Source organism: Ooceraea biroi, chromosome 12 (assembly GCF_003672135.1).
Source record: "Ooceraea biroi isolate clonal line C1 chromosome 12, Obir_v5.4, whole genome shotgun sequence".
NCBI classification, from domain to species: Eukaryota; Metazoa; Arthropoda; class Insecta; order Hymenoptera; family Formicidae; genus Ooceraea; species Ooceraea biroi.
The window spans coordinates 10,170,175-10,197,721 of record NC_039517.1 but is presented as its reverse complement, the minus strand read 5'-3'; the positions used below and the strand labels follow the sequence as shown (position 1 = coordinate 10,197,721).

At 36.0% G+C, this 27,547-nt stretch overlaps 4 protein-coding genes and 2 long non-coding RNA genes across 11 annotated transcripts; 3 read left to right on the top strand and 3 right to left on the bottom strand.

Annotated features, from left to right (window-relative positions):
- Positions 1-3,992: 3,992 nt before the first annotated feature.
- On the top strand, positions 3,993-5,542 carry LOC105285431. The gene is made up of 5 exons (XM_011349633.3): positions 3,993-4,145; positions 4,255-4,449; positions 4,637-4,755; positions 4,841-5,039; positions 5,245-5,542. The coding sequence occupies exons 1-5, from the start codon at positions 4,143-4,145 to the stop codon at positions 5,314-5,316; spliced, it is 588 nt and encodes a 195-aa protein (XP_011347935.1). The 5' UTR covers positions 3,993-4,142; the 3' UTR covers positions 5,317-5,542.
- A 1,150-nt stretch (positions 5,543-6,692) lies between these two features.
- Positions 6,693-15,268, bottom strand: LOC105285430 (formin-binding protein 4). 2 transcript variants are annotated; one of them, XM_011349631.3, is made up of 13 exons: positions 14,733-15,268; positions 14,320-14,480; positions 14,118-14,223; positions 12,602-12,781; positions 12,351-12,513; positions 11,537-12,264; positions 10,999-11,387; positions 10,789-10,922; positions 8,714-8,859; positions 8,367-8,609; positions 7,819-8,156; positions 7,351-7,713; positions 6,693-7,277 (listed from the first exon to the last, which is right to left on the bottom strand). In XM_011349631.3, exons 1-13 carry the CDS (start codon positions 14,806-14,808, stop codon positions 7,185-7,187), a joined length of 3,120 nt encoding a protein of 1,039 aa, XP_011347933.1. In that variant the 5' UTR covers positions 14,809-15,268; the 3' UTR covers positions 6,693-7,184. The 2 variants fall into 2 exon arrangements, with proteins under 2 accessions (XP_011347933.1, XP_011347934.1); XM_011349632.3 differs by having other exon boundaries at positions 7,351-7,710.
- LOC105285429 lies at positions 12,788-14,111 on the bottom strand. 5 transcript variants are annotated; one of them, XR_002193736.2, is made up of 3 exons: positions 13,921-14,111; positions 13,065-13,831; positions 12,788-12,965 (listed from the first exon to the last, which is right to left on the bottom strand). XR_002193736.2 is itself a non-coding variant. In XM_020033639.2 (3 exons), exons 1-3 carry the CDS (start codon positions 13,958-13,960, stop codon positions 13,432-13,434), a joined length of 231 nt encoding a protein of 76 aa, XP_019889198.1. In that variant the 5' UTR covers positions 13,961-14,111; the 3' UTR covers positions 12,788-13,431. The 5 variants fall into 5 exon arrangements, 4 of the variants coding, with proteins under 4 accessions (XP_019889198.1, XP_019889197.2, XP_019889196.2 ...); XM_020033639.2 differs by having other exon boundaries at positions 12,788-13,468; positions 13,678-13,831; XM_020033638.2 differs by having other exon boundaries at positions 12,788-13,468; positions 13,678-13,827.
- A 723-nt stretch (positions 15,269-15,991) lies between the features above and the next one.
- On the bottom strand, positions 15,992-16,584 carry LOC113563121. Its single transcript, XR_003407332.1, has 2 exons — positions 16,510-16,584; positions 15,992-16,216 (listed from the first exon to the last, which is right to left on the bottom strand). It is a non-coding gene; the product is annotated as an uncharacterized LOC113563121 (long non-coding RNA).
- Positions 16,211-18,166, top strand: LOC113563120. The gene is made up of 2 exons (XR_003407331.1): positions 16,211-16,320; positions 16,533-18,166. It is a non-coding gene; the product is annotated as an uncharacterized LOC113563120 (long non-coding RNA).
- Positions 18,167-20,815: 2,649 nt separating this feature from the next.
- LOC105285428 (lipase 3) lies at positions 20,816-26,002 on the top strand. The gene is made up of 8 exons (XM_011349627.3): positions 20,816-22,392; positions 22,881-23,088; positions 23,363-23,477; positions 23,852-24,098; positions 24,187-24,345; positions 24,538-24,622; positions 24,712-24,872; positions 25,053-26,002. The coding sequence occupies exons 1-8, from the start codon at positions 22,204-22,206 to the stop codon at positions 25,206-25,208; spliced, it is 1,320 nt and encodes a 439-aa protein (XP_011347929.1). The 5' UTR covers positions 20,816-22,203; the 3' UTR covers positions 25,209-26,002.
- Positions 26,003-27,547: the final 1,545 nt, after the last annotated feature.

Below are 27,547 nucleotides of genomic sequence, written 5' to 3'. Positions count from 1 at the left end.
GGACATTTGAGATCGTCTCTGATCTGCTGAAGGTTAGTTCCTGGCGTCACTGCTAAGCTGCTAAGATCGCTAGATCGTTCTTACCAACAAAATACAAATAGATTCTACTTTTCGTTATTAGATGTGAAAAGTATTAGAATATATATTAATAGCGAATATTTCGAAAATTGGTATGTTTATTATTTTTTGTAATAAGAACTTTTGTAATACAGACATTTCTTTGAAACAATTACCAAATTAATTTGCACACTTAATATGTACATTTAAAATATCGTTATTGTGATACTTCAATTTATACATAAGAAGTGATAACTGTGATTAATCAAGGTTTTAACTTGTTGCCGGTTTAGCTGGAAAAACAACATTTTTATCATGTGCATTATAGTATTATTAACACAAAAATTTTAATGTATACAATATGATGGATAACAGAGGCAATATCCAAAAGATGGATTCGCATTTCTTCGTGTAAATTCTATTTGGCGAGCATCGATGTGAACATCATTCTATCTTTGTTTATAATATTCAGTAAACAATAAAGACAGAGTCGTGACATCTCGATTATGCGGTTGCCAAATGAAATTTACTTTCCCTTTAATTCTTATTCTTTTTTAAATTCTAAAATTTCTAAAACAAACTTTTCAATCAAGCATTTCCAAATATTCATCGTATCGAAATTATAATTTATAATTTATAAGATAATATTCCAAAAATTTACCAAACAATTTAAAGGACATATGAGCAAGCCAAAATTTGTAAACAATTGCTTCTAAAATATTATACGTTATTGTTTACAAGTTACGAGATCAGAAGCAAACGCTTATGTAATAGTTATACCTTTGCCTTCAAGGTAAGCTGAGTACTCGAATGGCTGTGATATTTACAAACAATTTTTCAAAGAAGCAAGTACAAGTCGCGCGCGCCGCATTAGCTCAGTTTCTCCAAAATTCGCTTCTATAACTCTTCCTATATATATTACTCCGGGATTCTGTCTTCTGATAATAACAGAAAAATAATAATAGAAATAAATAATAGAAAGATTTAAAATAAATCTATAAAAAGTGTGATATACTGTGTGCTCTATAATTTTTATAACATTTTGTACTTGTTTTTTGTTAATATACGTTTTCAGTTATTGACATCTGAAATATCATATATTTTAAATGATTTTGTAATACAATTGCAGTCGTTAAGTGTTAGTGAAATGGCGTACACATTTGCAAATCTCATAGCCGATCTCGCCCTTCATCAGCTTCCTGAACGTTGGTGTCAGAAGTTTTATGATGATCGACTTTTATTATACCACATTAATGAGAATAGTGTAACGACAACTCTAATTATCTATCCGGACCTTTTTCCTGAGCTGATGGTACGTATAATTTCTTCAACAAAAGACAGGGATTTTGCTTAAAGAAACACGTAATTAAACGTTAACAAATGTACTAATAATATACTGTTACGTTTCACTGATAGATACATTAATGTTATACCAATCCAACATTATTTGTTGTAGATACAAAAACAGGATTGCGTTCTGACTCTTCTTCTGATGGATTTAGAAAGTTTCGACGGATTCTTCGATTATTTGACAGAATTACGAAGGGCAAGTTTCTGCAGAGACATTCTTCTTTTAAACCAAAGGTATCGTAATTCATTATCAGCATTAATATTATTTTCGTCTTTTTAATGTAAATTGACGCTATTATAAGAAATATTAAAACTTATATTAGAAGACATCCACATTGCCAGCGCATATTTTTTCTTGACGTTTCTTGTTTGGAGCATTATTTGAACGATTCCTTTACTATGCAATGTGTAAAGTGCCAAAGAATGCAACAACGAGAACGAGAACGCACAAGCCAAATTAATCAACGTAAAAATGTTAGTTTACGTATAAGACGTAATTTGCACAGAGTAAGGCCATTATTGGAATCTCTCGAGGAAAAGGTTGTTAACTAAATTATTCCATTATTATGAAATTATTTTATGAAATATTTTAATGTTGATCTATATACACTATACATGTGCATGTACCTAATAAGTGCCACTCAATGACTGTAAAATCTATTTCAATGTGATTAATCATGGTGATTAGTCGCGAAGTCCCGTGAAACTTTATATTAATTCAAATCTTTAGCGAAAACTATTTTTCAGGTTCTCGTTTTGCAAAATGTTATTCAGACGTTATTAAGACAGCATGCCACTGTACTTTCGGAACAGGAACAACAGCAACAACAACAACGACGACAACAACGACAATTACCACCACCACCACAACAACAACAACAACAATCACCACCACCACCACCACAAGAACAACAGCAACAACGACGTCGTCGACGACGACGACGACAAGAACCACAACAACAACAACAACAATAAAAACGTGATAAAAGTAGTTGGTATTAAAAAATTGCCATTTTATCATTTTCGTATCTTTGCTTTTATATTACGGAAAGGGTGCAAACATAATGTTTATATAATTTATAATTTTCATAATATCACTATAATTTATTATTTATAAAGATATGAGTTATATATAATATAATTTCAGTAAGATTAATCCAAGTTCTCGTTATTTTTATGCAAAAAAAACAAAAATGATTTAAAAAAAGTATAAACATATAATTAGAGGAGGGAAAGCGGTAAGATTGAGCTTGCATTTGTCGCTATTGCAGCGAGAGCGTCACATTTGTTAAATTACCTGCGCACTCATGTTATATCTTGCATCGGTTTTGAAAATATTTCTATAGACCCAGTTAGGCGGCATACGATGTATCACACAGGCGTCTCATGTTAGGTGATAATTGCGCCGTCGGAAACATGTCCACTTGGCTGATTTATTAGCATTTCACATTTCATTGAATCACATAAAAGTGTATATAAAAATCATAATTTAGAAATGAGAAGGGCAGCGCAACTTGTTTTTCCAATCTTCCATTATAAGCACAGCCAATAAAACTTTTAATTATGTGGTACAGCAAGCGACAACTGCGCAGTAAACGCAAAGAAAAATTAAATTATATGTTTGTGCTGTGCATCAATTTATAGCGTGCACCGTGCAATGCAAGTCGAAAGTATGTTTTAAAAATGTAAAAGGAAAGCTTACAGCCAATATCTGTCTTTCTCTAGACTGAATTTTAACAATTACGTTCGAGAGTGATCAACTATAAACCAATCAAATTCACAGATAGAGACAGAAGTGGCCATTTGCTATCTCACTCATTTTTGAAGACTCTGTTTTATGTATCACTAAAATAGAGACGCGCAGTTATAGTCGATGATATTGAGTGTATATTGCGTTCATTTATAATCTGTAAGCATTAATTACATTACATTAATTATTAGTTTGGCAAGTGCCACTATAAAGATAGAGATGTAGATAAAAGAGAAAAAGAATGCCTTGATATTTAAAATGAGAAATTGACCAATATTATATATAGGTCAATCATAATAAAATGAAGCAATGAAACAATAAAAAATGTCAACCTGAAGCATAGCATGTAAATAACTGAAATTCTAGGTCCATCTTTCGATAAACGAAAATACATTTTCGTATAATACAAACGATAAATATATTTTTAACAAATTCTGCAAATGTACAAAAGAAAATGTATTTGATATTAGTATTACTTTATTAGTATGATTGAGTAATCTGCAATTTTCAATCTCAATGTCCAATGTTGTTTAATACAGGTTTTAGGATTAGTAGAATATATGTCAAAATATTTTGCGAGATAAATCTGTATAACTAAAAGCATAAATAAATGTTCTTGAGATTACATATTGTTATTTTCTTGTTATAAAATAGAAAGATAAATGCTTGAGATGTTTATCTGTTACTTCAGCATAAGATAAGAAGTTGATTGGCTGTAGTGTTTAGAAACAATCGTGACCTCTCAAGGGAAGCAAAGGATATATAACTACAGGACGGTTGTAAGATTGCAAGCAGTAAGAAGTAACCAATTGAAATCGATTATTTCAAAAACTGACCAATAGGAACTCTTACTTCTTACTGCTTGCAATCTTACAACCGTCTTGTAGAGGGTCCTTTAGTGTCTCGTAAAGCTGCTTCTATAGCTGTTCAATTTCTGTGTAACTCTTTTCTTTGGTATAAGTGTAGGAAAATAACTCTTGAAATCATGGTATGATCTATATTTATATAATGCCCCTTATTTGTTTTATATATAAATATATTCTTTCAAAACTATTGATATACAGATTGTATAAATTGTATCGTGATATTAATTACAGTCAGCTAAGAATCACCCTAGTCCAGATACTAGATATACATTTGCAGATTTAGTGCTTGATGTTCGTTCATCAATTAATGAACTACCACGTTGGAGCTTTATCGATCTTCCGAATCAACTTGTATTATATCGTACAGATGAGGATAATTTGACATTAACTGTAATCGTGGAAGAAGAATATACTGTAGAACATGAGGTACCATTTTTTTATACCTAAATAGTAAAGACTTTTTGTATAACCATTTTAGTAGAGAAGTAATTAACTGATAAGGAACAAACAAACAAATTGATTAGAAAACATTAACAATATTATTAACGATACATTTATAACTGATGAATGTATTAATGTGATTTTATTAATTCAATATATTGTTATATTATAGCATCCAGATTTGGATTACACAGTATGCATTACTATGGCAGACATAGATAATTTTGATATCTTCAAGAAAAATTTACAAAGGATAAGAATATGCAGAGGATATAAGAATGCACAGCAAAGGTATTATGGCGTGACCTAGTATTATTATTATCTATTTTTTTATATATATAAATTGAAACTGTTCAGAAATATTAATATTTCTTAGGAGACATCCAAAGTGCGTTAAAACATTAGGTTCCGACCATGGCCTTTCTTCATTTAATATGAGATGCTCGTTTTGCGGACAATGGAATAAGCAAAGGAGAAATAAGATGGAAAGAGATAAGGATTTTCAGGTGATGGAGACTATTATACAGAATCAGTTGCTGAAGATTGAACCAATATTGAGATCCTTCGATGACAAGGTTATTAATCATAAGTATAATAATAAACAATTTTATGAAATAAATTAAAGATGGTATATTGGATCAGTCACAAAGTTCGGTTTGATTTTTGCATGAAATTTTATTTTACTACATTCAGTAGAAACAAATTATTCATCATCCAAGTAATTATTATTGTTGTCTATGATTTTGCATTATTATCTAAAATATAAAAAATATTTTTCAGACTCGTACTATGAAGAATACTATTAAAACACTGATGAGTAAACGTATCACTTATAGAAGCCGCCAGCCTTAAAAAGCTGCTGCTTTACATATTCTTGAGATTGAAGCTTTTACTTTTGTTTTCTAATTCTTTTCTTTTAAATCATAAAAAATTGTAAATTATAATATAATTTCTATGATACAATTGTAATTTGTTGTTTATAAAAATATAAGTTCTACATATTGTTTCAGCGAAATTCATTTAAATTGTTATTTCTATTTAGCACAAAATAAATATAAATGAAAATGAGTATAAACATATAATTAGAAGAAACAAAAACAATCATTTGAAAAACCTTAGAATCGATAGATTATCTGTGAATTAGTTTTGTCCTGCGTATCGTATCGTCTGCATTAAGGTACAATTTCATGCTGTCGCTCGTCGCTCATTTTCAGTGACAAAACAGGTCACGTGATCAAAATTGATCAATATCCAGCGTCAATTTTGATCACGTGACCTGTTTTGTCGCTGAAAATGAGCGACAGCATGAAATTGTACCTTTATAGTTTTGAAAATATCCCTGTACGTGAAGTTATGTAACGATGCATGTGTTTCACACGATATTTGCGTTCTCGGACGATTGGTTGATTTAACAGTTTCAGTTTTGTTCAATCATATTTCTTACAAAATTATATAGCAAACGATACTTGTGAAGAAAGAAAATCTAAAAACAGGAAAAACTGTTCATGGTATATAAATTCATAGTATATAATTCCTGAGCATTTCTGGGTTCATTTGGAGACGAAAATCCTAATACCAAAATGTCGAGGCTGCTATACTTTTTAAACGGGAAAGTTTTAAATTTCACCACTCAGCGTGTCAAAATTTCGGGCGCTTTAGGAACAATAACAAAAAGCTATTATTATCCCGATATTCATCAGTCTTGCGAACTGTGTATAAAAAAATAAAGTGAATAATAATTTCGAGTATTGTTATTTCTATCGAGTTGAGTGAAGCGTCGTGGAAGGGCCCTTTTGATATGTGATGTTTCTGAGCGCGCAAAATTTTGACAAACTGGTTTAGTGAACCAATCTTCCCGTTTAAAAACTATAGTAGCCTCGACATTTTGATATTTTTCGTCGTTTTTTGTAAATAATTATAAATAATAGGATAAATAAGTAAATAATAGAATATCATTATTATAAAAATGAAGATTATCATTATGAATGAAGAGATAGGTAGTATCATGATGCCTCATGCCATTTAATATCTAGACGATATGAATGATGATGACGAGACGAAGCAGAAAGAAAAGAGATAGATATATAAGACTTGTTTACAGAAGAAATTAATACATCACTTTTAAGTTAACATGTATAACAAACATATATATCACATATATACAACATAGTCAACATACAAATAGCTGGATAAATCTTCTCGCTACCTTGAATTAATAAACGCACATAATTTTCTGCAATAATTGTATTTTTCTATATAATTGACTTTCAATTACATATCCTTCACAATTCTTGCAAGTTTTTAAACATTTTTCTTCTTCACATTTACACTGATTCGATATCTCTTTCGGCATTGAAAAAGCAGCCTATTCAGTTATAAAAATACGCGCATACTTTTGAATTCTACTATTCAAATGTGTAAAATAATGATAAATGATCGTTTCCTTCAATCATGAAAATTATCACAAAACCGCGCGACAAATCGCAAAACATGCGTATAGCAGTCAAGCGAGAAGTAAGTACTGCGTTTGACGTTTGAGTGATCTTGTCGCAAACAATTGTTATATCCTTTTGAACGTACATAAAAAAAAGGAAGATCTCACAATAAAGAAAAATGTGTCTAACACAATGCATGTATGTACAACGAAACTGCCGAAATCACTGAGCTATACAATATTATCGTGCTATAATTCATTGTCTTATTCACTCGATCTCTATTATTTACACGGCATCTTCTAGATTTTTTTGTACCCTCTGCCATTTGGCCACCATATTCGACATCTCTTTGTGCTTCTTGCTGATGCCGATTCTCGCCTAAAATCAAGATTTATCATTTATATTAATTATTAAATAAAAAAAATTAAAAAGATAATAACAAATAGCATACCATCTTCTTCTTCTTCTTTTCCTTCGTCGTTGTTTCTGCGCTGGACGTAGTTTCCGATTCAGTTTCCAGCTTCGTTTCCTCACTTGGAATGGATGCTGGTTCCATTACCGCAGCAGTGGTAGTTGCCACAGCGGAGGTAGTGGCTGCGACAGCGTCCTGATGCTGCCCCGTCCGCTCAGTTTCCGTTCTCTCGATGCGCGCGATGTCGTTGTAGAAGGAATTGATGGCCGATCCCAGGGACTCCTTCGAGGCCTTCACCGGCGGTTTGGCGATTATTTTATTGTTCGTGTAGATCGGTGCGTATCCCATCATGAATTGGATCGCACTCTGGCCACCGTGTTTGTTCGCGACTGCGATTGTCTGCTAATAAACACGAGAGACACGTGAATCTTCGCGACGCATTAGATTCCTACGAAATTAAGAAAGCTCAAAGAAAGAAAGTTTCCACGAATGCAGAGGTATATTCACATTATGCAGGTGCTGATGAAAGGCTGGATAATGGACAAAAGATGGCTCCTGCAAAAGGCCCGCCTGATGGCTCAGAATTGGTATCGTCGGATCGGTGATGGGAGACGCGTAAATCGCCGCGTTACTTTGCTGCGACGCCGCATTATATATTATCCCTTTAAGAGTAGCGGCTTCGTAGGATGTGTCCGGCAGGTCCACACCCGGTGGCAAGGGCTCCATGCTCGCGTGATTCGAGGGTATCGAGGTCTGAGGTGATACAGCCGCCTGTGGATGCGCGTACGACAGGGACTCCAAGGCGGGATTTATCGCCTGAGTTGTTTCCAGGCTTGTTATTCTGTCTGTGAACGAAATACGGCGTTTTGCTACATTTTACCCAATATTAAGTGTAAATCGTACACCTATTTTCATATTGATTTAACTGTTCTCGTAAAATAAAATTAAAATTCTGACAAAATGAAATTCTTGCAAAACAGATGAAAAGAAAATACTAATTTATATTAATACAATTGTTACGAAAGAAAATTGTTACAATAATTATAATTCACTACCTTTTCCCAGGCGTCTTCTCTTCACGTCAAAGACTTTCTCGTCAGGTTTCTCCCTCTTCTTTTTATCCTTTTTCAGATCTTCCGCGAATATCCTCGGGGGCGGTGGTGGACTCGGATTAGATATCTGTGGCGGAGGTGGTGCTTCTACATCCTTGGGACGTCTTTCTCCTGCGTTTTCGTCGTCCATTTTGATATCTGTATCTTCAGCCTGCTTCTCTCTCACCTTCTTTGTTCCCGGCGATTCTGAAACGTGGCAATGAAAAATTGAAAAGATTACATAGTTCAATTCACAAAATATAGACAGATGGGTAGACAGATAGATAACGTAATAAATATGATGGGAATACCTGTGATTGATAACTCTTCCGATTCTGGTGGCGGAGGAGTTGTGCACAATTCCATCTCCTCAGTGCCACCGGCAATACCGGTGTCTGGATAAGTCCACTGTGACGTCCCAGTGGATGTATTGTGATAGTAATACCGCTTATGCGATCTAGAAAAATCCCCCGGCCAAGAGAAACATATGAGACTTCATCATTGATTAATACCGTTTTCTAATTGCATAATTTTCTATGTTACATTCAGCTTATATGTTACACGCTTAAGTAACGTGCCCGTGGCGGAACATTCGTTCGCGACGGTACTCGCGGTACTCCACCACCAGTTTTCTTAAAACGAAAATAAAACAAATTAATAAAACATAATCTGGTAAGCACTCCTACCTGCAATGTCGTGTCTCGTTTTACTCGGCGAAGGCCTTTCGTTATTCAGGAGAGAGATGGGAGATGTAATTATATGTAATAATCAGAATGTGTGAATCTCTGTCGCGCAGAGGATATTGCAGTATGTGAGATTACGGCGAAAGTGAAAGACATGTCGGGGTACATTGTGATTAGAGTGCACATAGACAGATGAGAATTGAATTCTGTTAATATCTGGTTTATTTGCGATCAGCACGTCTCAAGAAACACCAGATATTCATAGAGTACAATACACAGAATAATACTTACATACTTTAATCGTCGTTCATGAGTGAACGGCTTAGCAAATGGAATTGCAATGCTAGACAAATTCTCTGTACACTTTCTTCTTTATACGTGCAGAAAATGATATGATCTTTCTCAGTTTTGTATTTTATTTTAAAAAAATAAAATAAAACATATCCACACAGAGAGAGCAAATAATGTATACTTGAGACTTTACAATATTCCTTTGACAAATTAAACGTAAAAACTATTTCTACGCAAAAGTATATTTAGGTATGAAACTTGCTTAAAAATTTACTTTGACATTTGATTTGTGCTTCCTTGAGTAATTGTATCATTGACGATAAAATACTCCGTAATTACTTTCATGCTTGTTCACTGCAGAGCAGACCTTTTCGTTTCGTATCATTTATGCTTTTGTACGTCAAGTGTGAGTAAATAAAGTTCAGTTATTCACGGTTAAATAATGCCAGAGTCTCTTCACTATTAGTTTTCTCCTGTGGTATCTTCTTGTCTTCATCTCAATAAATTTTCGACTTCGACTTCGCACTTTTTATTGTAACTACTCGTGGCACAAATTTATCCTTAATCGAAGTAACGTGCTCGTTACCCGATTGTCGCTTTTTATTAACTCGCATTAAATAGGTTGTGATATATCACTTAGCACGTGCGTAAATCACGTTGGCGGTATCACAAGGATGAAGTAATCTCTTAAAGCTACGTAAAAAATGATCACTCGATTTGGCACACTAGGAGAGTTATTGCACTTCATAAGAAAGACCGTGGGGTTCTTAAGGCTTACGGACTTTTTGCACCTTCACTTAAGCTAAACTGCTGCAGATGAAATAAGAGAAGTATCAACTGCATCATTGCATCATAGATTTTAAAAGAACATTGAAACCATATCCATATATATATAATTGGTCCGTCATATAAATATTACTGGATTAGTAGTATAATAATTTAGTAATTCTCTTTATATATGATTCGTAAAAAAAGAATCATGAATGCTATACAGAAGCGTCAATTTTAAATTGCGTACTTGAGAATGTATTGAAAAAAAATTAAGACTTTGTTTATGTAATTGAAACTTGTTCGTGTAAATCATCATCGCAAGTATTAGAGTGCGTAATATTTTTTTGGCTTTCTCGAGCTTAATTAATCAATTAACTCGTAGCTAGAAACTTATATTGAAAGTAGAGTCTTTCCAATGATGGATGAGATCATGTAAGAGAGAGCACATGGCAATTGCATGTACGCGCACGAATTTGCATATATATATACACACACATATATACATATATGTATATATATACGAAAATATAAATTTTCACTGTATACATTAATGATACACGTATCACAATTGAACATAGACGTCATATGAAGTACCTATATTTACATAGAAAAGTGCAAATATTGCGTATGGAATACCGTACCTATCCCACTGGCACAGCCAACCATCTGGCGCTGCATCTTGCTCTAATCTTTCCAATTCATGATTTGTACTAGTCAACCACTTTTGAAAGTAACTTTCCTCTAAGCTACCTGCCGTCCACGCAGTAGACAACGTCTGTAACAGACAGGGACAATTAATTTATAGCTACCTGTTATCTCGCATACCGTCAAATGGACAATCGGATGCTCACTTGTAGTTGTATTTGCATCGTTTGAACCGCAGAGACGCTCTCTCTTCCCTCCGATAGAAACTTCAATTTTTCTCCTATGATCTGAGCCAAATCGTTCAATTCCCCGTTATCCCTTTCTTCGGCCGCGGTCGGTCCTGCGCTCTGTTCCACGGGTACTTCCTGCTCGCACGATTCAGCCTTGGAATCAGGCTTATCCTCGGGCTTAACGCTAGTGCACTGTTTCGTCTCCTCCACGCTTGCTTTATCAGATTCTTTCTGATTTTCCGTAGTCAGCTGATAATCGCAGTCCTCCGTGTTGCGCGAGGTAGTCTCACTGCTTGCGAGATCGCTGTTATTATCATCTGCATTGTCGTGATAAACGTTGTTGCGTTTGACTTTAGTGGACGTAACTGCAATTGTAAAAAAAAACAAGTTATTCATTTAATTAAGCATTTCGAAGTAAGGATTATCTTCAACAAAACAAGAACGATGATAAATAATTCTCAATGTGATAAGAATGTTTAATGATTGCGGTATAAAATGACCAAAACATTTATACCATCAAATGCTATTCGCTTCTTCCTTTGGAAGGCCTTGCCGCACACTTGCATGTCCTCGAGGAATATATTCGTTTTGGATTTGTCCTCGTCGAACTTCGATTCCTTCTTCTCCGCTTTTTCGTGATCGTCCTTCGTCTCCTGAGTATCCCCGCCGCTATCGTTACCATGATCACCGCCCTGTGTGTTGCTGGAATCTTTCGCGAAAGTGTCGTGGACATTTTTCAACGACTTCGTTACACTCGTGTACTCCTCATCCTGCGATATCGGGAACAGAGGTTTCATCTCCTGCTTCGGTCTAACTTCCTCCTCGCCGTCGGAATCATCCCCGTAACCAGGCACCAAGGACACCTTCAGATCCAGCTTTGGCATCGCGCTTTGCACATTGATCTCTTTTTTTTTTTTATTTTCCATGGAAAACTCCTTTTCTCCTTGCGCCGCGCAACTTTTGTCATTGGATTCAACCGTTTTTCGCTGGTCAGACTGCTCAGGTTGATTCGGCGAATTAGATACGCTCAAGTCACGCTTGTACGGGGGCAAATTCCTGGTGGGCGATTGCATCTCTCTCGGACAAAATTCGGGCCCGATCTTGCCACTTTTTGGATACGATACAGAATTGGAATTGGTTGACTCTGACGAACTCTGCTTCGGTATCTTCTTCTCGTCTGAGGAATTCTCATCCTCCGAGTCGCTCCCATCACTACCGAAAGACGTAATCATCTCTATTCGACTATAAAAAAATTTACCTTTCAGTTATTATGATAATATAATAAATATATTAAAATATTAACTTTTTTTTCTGAACTATGCCCGTACCCATCGTCCGAATCGTCGTCTTTCGCGGGGGACTCGTTCTTAATCTCCGGTTTGCTCTCCGAATTGGATTTCTTGAGAGTCTCGTGCAGAAATCTGTTACGATTTCTCGCCACCACCTCCTGCGGTATCATACCTTCCGGTATATTCGCCTGCGACTGACGATCTACGTAACCAACGTTATACATTAGCAATGTTCTCCTTTTTCAAGTATTTAAAAATTCAAAACTATTTAAAAAATTAATAATAATTACACGCGATGGATGAAAAGTCCACCCAATGAGATCCCTGAATGGAAGATTTTACTCCAGATCCCACCTCCGACTGTTTTCTCATTAAGCGCAATTCCTCCGGCATGTCCCATTGTACATCGTTGGTCTCAATGTGCCAATAGTAAGGGTAACCAGTGGCCTGGTCGTAACACTCCTGCCATACTAAAGTACAAATGTTTTTTAAGCAAGTTATATCTTGCATTGATATAACTTACAAATTATAATTGTGTACGCCAGTAATAAGAAATTTCAATAAAAACAAATTTTCGACGACTGAACTGGCAAATTTCGTTTATTAGTTCACAACGTTTCGACCATATGGGGTGTGGTCCTTTTCAAGTGAAAGCTACAAAAAATACATACGGTGTTACAGAAAACCACACAAACTTAATTAATTTACTCTCAATTTTACAACGAAAATTCGTAAAAAGAATAATTTACTTACAAATAAATTGAAATTTACAAAGACCATTTGAAGTCTTGGAACATGCTACCAACACGTCCGTATCAAACGAATGATACTGGCGGAATAACGAACACAGACAAACACGAGATGGTCTCATGTCAAGGTTACTCTATTGTCTCGGATCAAAAATAAGACTATAGTGGACAAATTTTCAGTATCAGTCTGAAGATTAATTGCGCTAAATGATTTTTTAATAAAAAACATCTCAGCAATGTTTCGCTTACGCCAATGCGTTTCCTTATGTAAAATTTCAGGGCTAGACCAATCAAATTCGTGGTTAAGTGAAAGACGATGCTCAGAAACCACTGAGAAATGCTGAAACGAACACTTAATATTCTGTCTATGTTCACCAACTCTGGTTTCTAGCCACCTCTTGGTCTGCCCTACATACACAGCATTACATTCGTTACAATTTATATGGTAAACCAAATTAGTTTGCTTACACGGCAGTAATTTATCCTTGCCTTTACGTATAATACAATTAAGTTTCTTAGGCACCGAATGTGCAACACCAATACCAGAATTACGTAGAATTCTATTAATGTCATCACTGTATGACTTGCAAAAAGGAATTGTAATAAAATGTTTATACCGAGTAGATTGTGATGTCTCTTCATTGTTGTTCTTACGAAACCTTAGAGTGTCAAGGCACTGTTTAATCACTCTTTCAATTAAATCAATTGGATAACAATTATTAATAAGGATGCTCTTTACAATATTGATATTCACTTCATGGAACCTACTGTCTGACAACAAAAGTGTGGTCTGTAAGGTTAACAATGGTATTCACTTTATATTTTAATGGGTGATTAGAGAAGAAATTTATATAACGAACCCGAAAAATTTGGTTTGCGATACCAATTAGTATAAAGCATACCACTATCCCTATGTACAGTCGTATTCAAGAAACTCAAGGAATCATTCTTCTCTAATTCATTCAAACGTTGTGAACTAATAAACGAAATTTGACAGTTCAGTCGTCGAAAATTTGTTTTTATTGATATAACTTACTTGTAACTTATTTCTACTTACACGTATGTTGACTCGTATGTGCGGGTTGCGAAGTTGCCTTGGATGTTACATTTGGATTGTTAGTGGCATTCGAGGCAGGTTGTTCCGGTACAATAAGTTGAATTTCCTATAGAAATATTAGGTTTAATATTAATATTAATATTAGGTTTCGATATAATATTTCTGCATCTTCTGTACATAAGATGCAATGCTATATGTTTACCTTAAAGAAGTCGTTGACTTGATCGTCCAATTTCTGAGTATCCTTCTTGGAATCTTCTGTATCACTGTCGGAATTGTACTGACACAGTAAATTGGCCAAAGGATTATTATTCGATTCATTCTGCACCGGTTGTACACTGCTCACTGCTGGCTTACACCTGTCTGTATGCAGTTTATAACAAGATGTAAATGTTAAATATGTGTAATGTATTAACGGTACATGTAATTAATGTTTATTTTACACGTAATGTTACATGTTAAATTAATATTACACGTTAGTGAACATGTAATAAATTAATTCACATTTTTCTATATGTATGCAACTTTTATAAAAATAAAAATAATGTTGGAATAAATTAAAGTAGCTGATGCATTTTTTTTAAGCGACATTAACAACATATTAATAATTCTTACTTTGCGTGTGTTCAACGTGGTAGTTGCTGTGCGACTTATTAAGCGTGAGGACTGGCCTCCTCTGTCGTCTCTTCATAATAGAAAAATAGTGGTATCAACACTAGATAGGAATTTTGAGAGCAACTTTGCAGCGCAAAATGCGCTTCCAATCAACGTTTCTACATAGACGTACGCACGTATACATGGATTTATGCGATTAATTATCCACGTGGCTTAATCGCAATAACAGAATCTTTTATATCTTCTTCGAAAATAAAATATCGCACGAGAATCGCAATTTCACCGAGACTTAACCTAAAACACATCGTCTATTTGTTTCCCTTCAAATGACAAACGGTCCATCATGCTTTCAAATTATTTCACACAATCCATTTAGTCTTCAGTTACTTGTCCTTTCGTGAGACTTTCTTATACCATTCCACTGACTTTTGACTTTTTTTTACACAGGTACCACTATCTCACTTTTTGATCAAAAATAGTGGAGGCTCCAGGAGGTGCGTAGCGGACTTTTTAGAAACTAAATTGTAGAGCGCCTGTAGAATGGCAACCCATCCATACATAAAGGAGAGATAATCAGATTGGCTGTTATTCCGCAGGCGCTGATTTATGAATCGCTATTTTGGGGGATTTCCATTTAGTGACTCAAGTCGACACTAGTTAACTCAATGGCTCATGCATACCCACAGGACGCGGTAAACGCGGCAATGTGGTAATGGGCAACGCGGTGGCCAATCACCGTCTTGCATTTCTAGTAATACTAAATATATAACTTCCGTATTACCAGAAATGCAAAACGGTGATTGGCCACCGCGTTGCCGCATTTACCGCATTACCGTGTTAGGGTGCCGTTACATGGAGCGTAACTTGCGTAAGCGTAACCTGCGTAACCTAGTGAGTAGCTAGAATAGGCACACTGTGTATTCTAGTAAATTACTAGAATGTACGCTATTCTGAAAATTCCATTTTACATGGCGCGTACTTTGCGTTAAATGCGCATAAAGCGTAACAAGCCTGACCAATAACAGATCAGGACTTCTGTTGTACAATACAACAGAAATATCTCGATTGGTTGTTATTATTTAAGCGTATTGCTAAATACGCGTCATGTGAAATAGATACTTTGATGTAAAAATGTGTTGAAGCGTAATATATGTGTGTAATGTATGTACGAGTATGCGTGAAATAACCTAAATAAAGTATACGGAGTGGTTGACTGGTTGACGACGCGTGTCTAGCATAAAAAACCTGGAATCTCTTAAACATGGATTCTAATCTTATATTAGCGGTTCTTGCCAACAAATTATACTTATTGTTACGATATGGTTTTCATCGATGCTGATGTGGTCTTCTCCTTCAACGTACTGCTTGAAGCACTTATGATCAATAAAATTTGTGGTGAAGCTAAAGATCCACCCACAATATCCACATTTATGCTGTATTTTAAAAAGGAAATACATAAGTGAAAATGTATAAGCTGCAGTAAGCTGTTGAAAATAGTCCAGCATGCAAATGAATATACCATAGTTATCGGACATAAATTGAAATTCTTTTGTCATACTATGCAACCGATGTACTGATTTATATCCAAGTAATTAAATGCATTATTTAAACATTTTGGTCCATATTCTCAGCTCACTTTTATGATAAATGCGTGCATTTAGTATATAGTTCACGTTACATATATTATAGAATATCATAAATAAATACGCGCATTTATTGATAAAAGTGAGCTGCGAATATAGTCTTTTATAGAATTTAGATGCATTTCTTAAATTACCCGAATTTGATCCATTTTTTCAGAAATTTTGGCACGGCGATCGCGAGTCAAAAAAGGATACACACACACTGTCACACACATGCATTTAGCGTATTTTCCACCAGAAATTGAATTCGGCGTAATTGACAACTGGCGTAGAAAGCGTAAACTAAGCGTAAGTTTTATAGTAACTTCTATAAAATTACTAGATTACGCAGGTTACGCTTACGCAAGTTACGCTCCATGTAACGGCACCCTTACTTAGAGCATATATAATGGAGGAGGAATTGCCCATATCTCCCCTACTACGAATGTCAGGCAAACATCTGTGCGAGAGAGAAAGGTATAAAGTTCTATTCGTCCACTGTGCGTATGCGTTTCTGACTGCGCATCCAAGCTGTACATCCACATAACCTTCAAGTTTGCTTCAAGCCCCTATTTATAGCCCGTATCGTCTGCTAACGCATGCGCATAAAAACACGTAGGACACTTATATGTTTCTCTTTCATACACATAGGGATTTATATCTTTCTCACTCGCACAGATCTTTCACTCACTTGCCAGTCGCCAATTCCTCCTCCATATATGCTCTAAGTTGCGTTACCGCGTCCTGTGGGCATGAGCCCTAAAGCGAGGTCTACAATGAAAATTTAGGGTATAAAATGTAAGCTTTATTGACCAATCATAGTCGACTTTTTCTTTCACATTCGACTGTGATTGATCAATTTCTTACAGCTTGAAATTGAAGCTTAAATTTTATATCTCAAATTCTCATTGTAGAACCCGCTTTAGGCCGGTATTCATAGGGTGCTTTCCATTATTGACTCAGGTCGACACTGGAATGCGTACAGCTCTACTGATTAGCGGTCAGAAATGTGAGACTGCGATAGCTGTCGCTTCTCAGATCTGTCCTTGTCTATCTAACTACGTCAACCACGTGACCAGGGATACGGTCCAAGTCACGATTCGAAGCGTTTCTAGACACTTTCTATCTTCTTCTCATTTGACAGAAGGAAAAAGATGGAAAGTGTCTAGAAGCGCTTCGAAGCGTGACTTGAACCGTACTCCAGATGGATTACCCGTTCTAAACCCATTTACCACATGGAAGTTAATTGCTTTTTTATATTAAACTATTGTATGTTAGAAAGAAAATCACTAAAAAATGATGAAAATATTAAAACTGTATACATTTTTTTTATGATTCCATATAATAGATAATGATCAGTCATGGTAGTTCACAATAAAAAGAGACAGCTCTGAAACGCTGCAGCTATCCTTTAGTGGTCGCGATAGTAATGGAGGAGGAAAAGATACTTTTGTACTACCAGTCGCGCGGCTCAACGCAGTTTGCCCGCCCGAGGTGACCGGCCGCGGCAGTGTGGGACTCCCCGAGGACCCATGCTGGTACCAGCAGTTCTACCCACTAAAAAAATCCCCTCAGGACACCTCCGTGCACGTAGAGGCCTGCCGGCGCACTACATTGTAGTATTCAAATCCCAGCAGACCCCTATTCATGTATGGGTTTAACCCCAGTCCCAACAAGAACTACCCTCAAGAGCTACCCTCGACCTCAGCCGGATCCATTACTCTTTCAACCACACTCACATACGATCTCAACACACACCAACACGACACAAAGTCAATGCGGCAAGCCACAATCGTTCATATTAAAACACACGCAAGAATAAATAAATAAAACAAAACCAAGGTCAATATTAGGGACCAGTCAAAATAAGTAAGATAAATAAATAAATAAATAAATAAATAAATAATTAAATAAATAAATAAAACATCCCACAGACCCGGATAGCCAATAGGGGCTATCTGGATCTCATTCTACTCGGAAGGGCTAAAGTCTGCCGCACACGTTCTGCCTCCTCCTTTACACGTATCACACTATTGCAGAATCTGGAGAACGCAACCCACACCCCCCTTTGGTCGACCATATCCCCGATGGCCGCCAGAGAGAGATCATGGCCTAACACCTCCCGCAAAACCACTCGTTCTTTCATCCAAAATGTACAACGCAAAAGAGTGTGCTCCGGAGAATCCTCCTCTCCCCGGCAATGGTGGTAATCCGGGCTTTCTTCCCGACCAATTCGAATAGATACGTTCCGAAACAACCATGTCCCGTTAACAGTTGTGTTAGGTGGAAGTGCAAAACACCCCACCCTCTGGAGATCCATTCATCCAACACCGGGAACACTGTGTCACGCGTACGGATACCCGCAACCCCCCTATCTCGGCCAAGTCTTGCCACCCATAGTCGCTGTGTTAGAACGCGTTCCTCACATTTTATATCCCCGAGTACCTAACGTAACCTAACCTAATTTAACATAACAACGTTACATCACGTATTTTAACTTTCTCTAATATTTTTTCAGTAAAGAAAAAATCATTACAAAAGTGAGTTGAAAAACGTTTTGGACGCAAAATGTGCTTTTTCGAATACCGCAATGAAAAATATCCTATTCCATTTAAGAAAAGAAGATCTTGAAAACCGCCAACCACGTATAGTTTTCAAATTCGCCATCATATATTCAAACTTTTCAACTTTTATGTTCAACATTTTTTGTACACGTATTTTAAAAGATATTAAGATTGAAACTTTTCAAATGAACACCCTGTATATTACACCCTGTATAGATCGAGCATTGCCTATACCCTCCTAAAGCAAACGTGCGACGAGATTGTGATAGAAACAGGGAATATACGGACTGCGGACAGTTTCTTTCTCTCTCTTCGCGCATGCGCTGTTTCGGAAATAAGGAACTGATTCAAGTAAATATAATTTATTGTTAGTCAAAATGCATATGTGCAAATACACATACACAACACACATACGTGCACGTGCGAATGCCCGCACGCGCATACATCTGTATTTTGTGTAACAATAAATTACATTAACATAAAGGATGTTCTTTATTGCTTTATCAGTTTATTTAATATATTTTTATTTAATGTGTAGAAATTTAATTTATTTAATTTTTATAATTTTAATTTAGTTTATAATTTATAATTTCATTTTTATAAAACTAAATTACTTATAAATTAAATAAATAAATAATTTCTTATATTATAAGTAATAATAGTTAAGTAATTCTTTAGAATTTAAATTTCCAAACATTAAATAAAACTGTTATATGATGAAAAAAGGAAAGCTTTTTGCAACATAAAAAACGCATTTATTTATAAAATATAATTTGCTTAAATATTAAAAAAATTTTGCAACAAAATTAAAAGATAAATGCATTTCCTATTCTAAAAAAGGCGTGTTATTTATAAAATATAGGTTGCTTACATATAATTAAAAACAAAAACTATTTTTACAATAAAATTAACAAATAAAGAATAAATACTTATGAAATAGTATCTCATTATTTTGCTCACAATTGCACGCACTTTCGAGGCATTTTTGTATGTATAATAATAATAATAATAATAATAATAATAATAATAATAATATATTATGTAAGAAACGAATAAGTTGCTATATCTGCTGTATATGACCATGAAAATTAATAATGTACGCATACGCAAAGAGAAAGAGGAATGCCCGTACTTTGCCACAGACACGTTTTTAGCGGTATGTCCGTCTATTCGCATTCTATTCCGTCTATATGATATGAGCAGAGCTGACAATCTCCTTTATGAAGTTAGCTCCAATATTTAAATTGCAGTTTACTAATTTATTTCGTTCCATTCACAAGATATGCAAATGTTCTGCTGACATATCATGATATAAGTCGATAAAACGAACAACAGCTGCATGTGCACTGGGTGTAAATTGTAATGCAGAATCAGCTGCACGCTGCGTACATGTCTTACATGATATTAAAATACAGCCGATTTTCAGGAAACTTTAAATATTCATATAACATCTGACTCTTATATCTATAATGTTTCATGTTAATGTTTATATTATATATATATATATATATATATATATATATATGGTGTCAATTTTTCGTCTTATTTCACTAGTTCTTTGACGCCAAACAATATAGTTTTTATGTTACATTGACATCACTTTGACTGAGACGTTTTCATTGAGTAGAAGATAGAAAATTGTTTGTATATACTTAATTATTTTCTTGCGACATCTGTTCCTACATTGCAAATTTCAATTTCACACCTAAATGAATATACATATATAATATATATGTTTCTACTTTCTTCCGCACTACAAACAACAGTGAGCGTGTTTCATTTCGGTAAACATTTATCAATAAGCTTCTTTAATCTTTAAGATTGAAATTAATCATCGATATCTATCTTCAAGCTTACATTATACAGGGTGTCCCAAATCAGAAAGGGTCCTTCCACAGCACTTCACTCAACTCGGTAGAAACAATAATACTCGAAATTATTATTCACTTCGTTTCTTTGTTCGCAAAACCGATAAATATTGATAATCGGGATGATAATAGTTTTTTTTTGTTATTGTTCCTATCGAGTTGAGTGAAATATCGTGGAAGGGATGTCGTTTAACATGCGATGTCCCTGAGCGTGCGAAATTTTGACAAGCTGAACTGGTGAACTTTAAATCTTATCCGTTTAAAAAGTATAGTAGCCTCGACATTTTGGTATTAGGAGTTTATCTCAGGAATCTACCCCATACGAGTACTTAACGAGTTATACGGTAAGTTTGGGCCACTCTATATACAATAAAAGCGTGAAAAAACAGTATGTTATTGGTAAACCATGTGTTATCATGGAAAAATTTAATCTCGCTTTCTCGATCAATCATTCTCGATCTTCTGATACACAATGACGAGATATTAGAATTAATATCTCTACCTTCACGAATCACGAATAAAAGCATCGCACAGAAATTACGTCATATAATAGCTACATACAACAAAAGAAAATTTAATGTGTATATGTATGTATATATAAAGATCTATACAAACTAGAATGCAATATATACTCGGAGATTGTGTGAATAAAAATATAAATATAAATCAAGTAAATGCTAAACATAAAATATTTGAGAGGGACTAATACATGTGTGTATACACAAACTTTGAAATAGCACACAAAATAATTAAAGATCTCTGAGAAAAATAGGAAAGACAATTAAATTAAGACATTTAAATCAAGACTTGCAAGAGATCATAAAAACATTTGGTTCGCAATTAATACATTAGTTGAGCAGTTTTATATTTTCTTTCGCAATAACTCAAGCAGAACCAACCGTCACGATTACATATCAATATAATTTCAAAGTATAACTGCCAAAACTTTATTTTTAATCATTTTTTACCTTTATGACTTTATGTCTGTTCTGCTTGAAAAATTCTGAAAAACAATTTTTAAGTCAACAGATGTGTAACGTGACGCACATCAGCGCACAGCTGGACACAAAAAGGTGATAAAACTTTGCAAGATGTATAATTCTGCGAAGAAACAATTAATTCTGCCGATAAGATCTATAGATTCCGTCTATTCCTATTTTCGCGATGCGGATCGCAAACAAAGCACGTCGATCGCACACTATGATCGCATTAGAAATTATGACGGATTAGGCACTCGACGCGAATTACATAGATTGCATCTGACGAGATCGCGCGGCACGGTAAACAATTCGATGACATTTATAGTAAATATATATAACAGCGCCACGTACGTATATATACGCATTCAAGTTGAGAGGATCGTATCAGAATTCATTTCGACCCTATCGATACACAACGTTGATCTCGTCGGGCGACGATGATGCCGTTGCCGTTGTCGATTCTCTTCTTCGCGATCATAGCGTCCGCGTGCGCGACACCGAACGCGGAACAGTACTTGGACGATCAGACAGAGGATGTCCAACATCCAGTGGAGCGGATACCGGCGCTTCCGGAACTCGACGATTTCCTCACACAAAAGGTGCCTGAGGACGCGAAACTTACCACTGTGAGTACATTTTTGATCGAGCTTGTGCTTTGGAATAAAAATAAATCTGGAAAACAAATGGAATAAAAATAATTCTGGAAGAAATAAAATATATTTATGTAGCGATTCGTATCGTATTGTATAGGACAGTTCGCAGACACATTTTTCATATTGAATAAATAAGCCAAATACCACTCACTCACTCATCAACGTGCAGCCCGAACCACTGCACCTATCGACTTGAAATTTTAAGGGTATATTCCTACTATCACGTAGGTGCTCACTAAGGGAGGGTTTTCCGAAATTCCACTCCTAACGGGTGAGAAGGTGTAAAATGTGTTTTTATTTAATTCTACACATAAATATCGCGAGCGAAGCCGGGACGGAGGATGCTAGTATTGAATAAATTCCAAATGAAACACCTGTGCAGTGTAAACATGCTATTCACAGAAGCATGGATTTTCTGTGGTTGAATTTGAATTTAAAGATTATGATTTTATTGCGTGAAGCTGGAAATAGTGAAGAAATATGGCTATAATGGTGAACTGCACACGGTGGTTACCGTTGACGGTTACATCTTGGAACTGCATCGGATAACGGGGCGAATTCAAGCGGCAACCAATTCTAGTGATGTGCAGAAACCCGTTGCATTCTTGATGCACGGTCTTCTGTGCAGCTCGGCGGCTTGGGTCCTTACCGGACCGGAAAAAAGTTTAGGTAAAGAGAATGTATTTTCAAATGGAATTAAAATACTTAAAAATAAAATGTTTATCAAAAGTTTTATTAAAAATAAGTTAAAATTTAATTTATACTGTATTTCATAATTCTCGCACTTCTGAGTGCAAAATCCGCGTATTTCTTTTACAAAATATATTGGAAATTATTCTTGAAATAAGGTAGGTATTAAAATATCTTTTCAAAGCAAAAGCCGAAAATTAAGGATATTATCGTCTTCTTTCACTGTTTTATTCGAATTATTCTTGAAATTTAGCGTTTCTCCTGGCGGATCTGGGATACGACGTGTGGCTGGGCAACGCGCGTGGCAGCACGTATTCTCGCAAGCACGTGTCTTCGTCTGTGCTAGAGAAGGAGTATTGGGATTTCAGGTAAGAACATTCAATTTTACTCCATATAACGCGTACTAGATATAAGCAATGTCAGCACAGGTGTCTTTACGACACTTGCGCGTGACACGTTTTTATGATAAAATTAATCCGTCCGTTATCGTGTTGGAAAAGATGCGTAATCGCGCGCGATTTCGATCAGTCACGCTTCTTCCTCGATTATCTTCGATTATCTGTTACAATGGCGAGCGCCCGGAACGCGCGATATCTAAATCAAAAACAAATCGGGATTAACTCGGAAGCTGCACGTGCAAAAATATCGTGAAAAATACGAGCGCGAGCTACGACTGATACCGGAAGATTATCGCCAATAAATTCACCCTTTGATTTTTTTTCCTTCTTTTTGCGCGTTGCAGTTGGCACGAGGTCGGCATGCGCGATCTTCCCGCGACGATAGATCACATCCTGCAGATCACGGGTCAGGAGAAGCTGTTCTATTTGGGCCACAGCCAGGGTACTACCGCCTTCTTCGTCATGGCATCCGAGCTGCCGAAGTACCAGGACAAGGTCCACGCGATGTTCGCTATGGCTCCGGCTACCTACTGCGGCAGGATGCCGAGTCCCATTATGCAGTTCCTGTCGAAATTCGTTGGTTCAATCAATGTACGCAGCTTTGGACAAAAGCGCGATAACGATCAGCTGTGACTGTATATTTCCATGTGTTCATTTCTTTCCAAACCGATCATTGCAGATCATTTTTAAATTAATTGGCATGTACGAATTCGAACCCACTGGCGAGACGATGAGGAAGTTCCAGGAGCTGGTGTGCTCGGAAGAGGCCATTACGCAGCCCCTGTGCTCGAACGTACTCTTCTTGATTGCTGGCTTTGATCGTGATCAGTTCAACACGGTACTGACATTGCGTGCCGTCACTCGTTTCCTTAATTAATTAATTCTCCGAAATCAAGTAATCGCGTAAAAATCAAGTAAATCAAGTAAAAATTGTACCGATTCTTTTATTATAATAATTTATACTAGTTTATTATTATTATTATTATTATTAATTCGATTATTAATACGTGCTTGCTGTCATCTATTGCAGACTCTCTTACCGGTCATCTTGGGCCACACCCCCGCTGGCGCGTCCACGAAACAAGTAATACACTTTGCACAACTGATAAATACTGGTAAGCATTTACATGTGCCAACATGCAACCGAATGGAATTAGATTTCTCAGACGTAGAATGTGATAACAACATAGGTATTTCGCTTCAGGGTACCTTATCTTACCAGGAAAATTTAGACAGTACGATTATAATATACTTGGGAACTTAAAGAGATATGGCAAGCTCACTCCACCGTCCTACGATTTGGGAAAGATCAAGGTGCCGGTCTCGCTGCATTACGGCACCAACGACTGGTTGGTGAACGTCAAAGTTCGTATAATTTTTATGCAAATTGATTCGAGCTATTCCAATATTTTCCACATATATTTCGAGAAAATAAACACCTTGGAAATACTTGAGACGCTCGAGTCTCGTGAATTACTATGTACATGACGTTTGTTTTAATCGTACGAATGCTTGCGTTTAATTTACATCACGATTCTCCCGCAGGATGTGGATAAATTGTACAGATCACTGGGCAATCCTTACGGTAAATTTCGAGTGCCGTATAAGAAATTCAATCACTTGGACTTTATGTGGGCCATTGACGTGAAGGAGCTTCTCTACGACAAGATATTGAGTCTAATGACGCACTTTCCGCATTGATCTGCAAGTGTCATCTCCAATATCTTATCTTTCAAATTCTGTAGGAGTTAATATGCAATATGGTCCTACGGAGAATCGATTATTTGCTAACGAAAATTGTCTCTCATCGATGGTATTTAATTTATCTTAAAAGTTCGTGCTTGTGATAATTGTTTACTTAGTCTATATCACACTTAATCATGAATTTTTTAATATATATATATATATATATTAAAAAATTCATGATTAGATAGATAGATAAGAAAAGAATTTTCTTGATATCAAGAAATTTTTTTTCACATATACGTTTTTGTAAAAACTTTGCATTTTCATATCGTATTGTTTAAAGTAATTTGCTACGAGTAACTAATAATTAATAATTTATGATGTTCCTGAAAACTTGTGAAAAATAATTACTACTTGCTGTCGCGCCTTTACAAAAAATCGTTTTAATTAACAATACAATTAACAATGAATGCGATCGAGATTTGAATTCTGGAAAGTATAGAAATGTATATTCAACCATTGATTTAATAAACTTGGTGATAAAAGTGTCGTGCGTCTTGATATTCGGTGAATATAATCGGTATCTCTAATTATACTAATTATCAAAGATAATGTGATAACTATATGTGATAATAATCGAAGGTATTTCTATTTACTTTCGTATCTCCTAAGGTAGACTATCTCTATGTACTTGTTATTTTAGTAGACGAGTTACTCTTTTATAAGACGGAAAAATATGTAACTATGTTAAGGATCGACTAATGTAACGATAAGCTCTAACAGGATATTAATAAACATGATATCGCTCATGGTATTGATTTTAATATCGCAAACAAAACGGACGTACGTAACAATAAGAAAATAATTCTCGATGACACGTTGATTGCCACTAAATAATTAGGAAGAAAAAATTTCTAAAAAATGTCAAATTAATATTTCATTGATATACTCGTGATAACGGACTTGTCGTTAGTGCAAGTTTTATGCCTCCGTGTGCGTGAGTAGGTGACCCATGGTGCATTAACGTCTCATTAATGATGTAGGCGCCCATGTATCACAGACGATATATTGGCAGTCAACGTGTTAAAGAGTTCGAGCAGGAAGCAAGTATCGCTCTCCCTCTATTTTCCGCACACGATACGTGCAAGGTCGTACGTGCACGTACATGGGCGTGTGCGCTAGATTGCAAAAGTGCGGATATTTATATATCGTTAGGGGCGGAAATGAGATACGCGGGCTTAACGAAGTTAACGCAAATTATAGACGACACAACAGGTAGCTTGCCAGTCGCACTCCGCAATGCAAGCTGCAACGTTGAATTTTATCGAGAACGCATTATTGATGTTCTCGCAATATCTCGCGCGCGTAGGTGCGCGGGTGTGCGCACGTGCCCGCGATTCATCCTCCCTCTCCTCCCCGTTATTTTACCGACATTTTAGCGGCTTCAGGAAAAATTTCACCTCGTGACATTGAAATGTCGTTCTCGCAGGGTGGAACTGCCACCACCTTCTCTCTCTCTCTCTCTCTCCGTTCCATATTGCGGAGCGCGAGTATTTGTATTGCGTCTCGCAATGTAAAAAAAAAACAAGTACATTGTTTCGTGTGTGGAACTGATTTTTATTGTTAAGCACAATAATTATCCATCCGCTTTTACCGCATCTCCTGCATGCAGACTCGATCGCGAGAGCGTCTCTCGGAATCGGCGGTGGTAGTACACAGAGAGAAAAATTCCAGCCCCTCGAGAAGCTTGATCCCCAAAAAAAAGTATGGGACGTCGCGCCAGCGACGTTTTTCACTTTCCACTTATCGGTTCGCATTTGCGGAATGTACGAAAAAATAGCTCATTTTCGGTACCTCGCACTTTTCATCATGTTTGTGCTTTTGTGAGAAAGCGCGTTCTTTGGAAGTCGGTTCTCCAGTTCTGGCGAATCAAGCGGGTGCGTATGTAATGTATATATGTATGTGTGTGTGTGTTGTGTGACTACCGCCGTTGGAAGCGTTAACAGGTTCTTCGTTTCAACATGTTTCGTAATACAAATCAGTTCTCTAGGAGCTATCGATGACTCGGAACCTATTAGCGTCCTTACCTCCCTATTTACCTCCCTCTCGAAAACGATCTCATGTAGCGAGTACGGCGAAAGCATAACGTACATCATATAACACCATAAAGATACAGTTCGTCCTGCATACTATTTATACATGCAATAATAATTACGCGTCGATAAACTTCTTGGAATATATGTACAATAAATAAATAAAAAAAGAAACGTAAGCTTTTTAACAGCTCAGATATATTTTGCATATTTTTTTCGGTGACAAGTCGCTCCTCGGTAATAATGTATTATATATGTGTG

Bases quoted from the DNA above. Each gene is read 5' to 3' on its own strand.
- LOC105285431 (XM_011349633.3), top strand. The intron at 4,450-4,636 runs GTACCATTTTTT...GTTATATTATAG, and splicing joins AATATACTGTAGAACATGAG to CATCCAGATTTGGATTACAC. The intron at 5,040-5,244 runs GTTATTAATCAT...AATATTTTTCAG, and splicing joins TGAGATCCTTCGATGACAAG to ACTCGTACTATGAAGAATAC.
- LOC105285429 (XM_020033636.2), bottom strand. From the start codon at position 13,960: ATGCTTTATACTAATTGGTATCGCAAACCAAATTTTTCGG. The intron at 13,832-13,920 runs GTTCGTTATATA...TTTTGTTGTCAG, and splicing joins TCGCAAACCAAATTTTTCGG to ACAGTAGGTTCCATGAAGTG.
- LOC105285430 (XM_011349631.3), bottom strand. From the start codon at position 14,808: ATGAAGAGACGACAGAGGAGGCCAGTCCTCACGCTTAATAAGTCGCAC. The intron at 8,157-8,366 runs GTAGTGAATTAT...TTTCGTTCACAG, and splicing joins GAGAAGACGCCTGGGAAAAG to ACAGAATAACAAGCCTGGAA. The intron at 7,278-7,350 runs GTATGCTATTTG...TCTTGATTTTAG, and splicing joins AAAAGAAGAAGAAGAAGATG to GCGAGAATCGGCATCAGCAA.
- LOC105285428 (XM_011349627.3), top strand. From the start codon at position 22,204: ATGATGCCGTTGCCGTTGTCGATTCTCTTCTTCGCGATCATAGCGTCC. The intron at 22,393-22,880 runs GTGAGTACATTT...TATTGCGTGAAG, and splicing joins AGGACGCGAAACTTACCACT to CTGGAAATAGTGAAGAAATA. The intron at 23,089-23,362 runs GTAAAGAGAATG...CTTGAAATTTAG, and splicing joins CGGACCGGAAAAAAGTTTAG to CGTTTCTCCTGGCGGATCTG.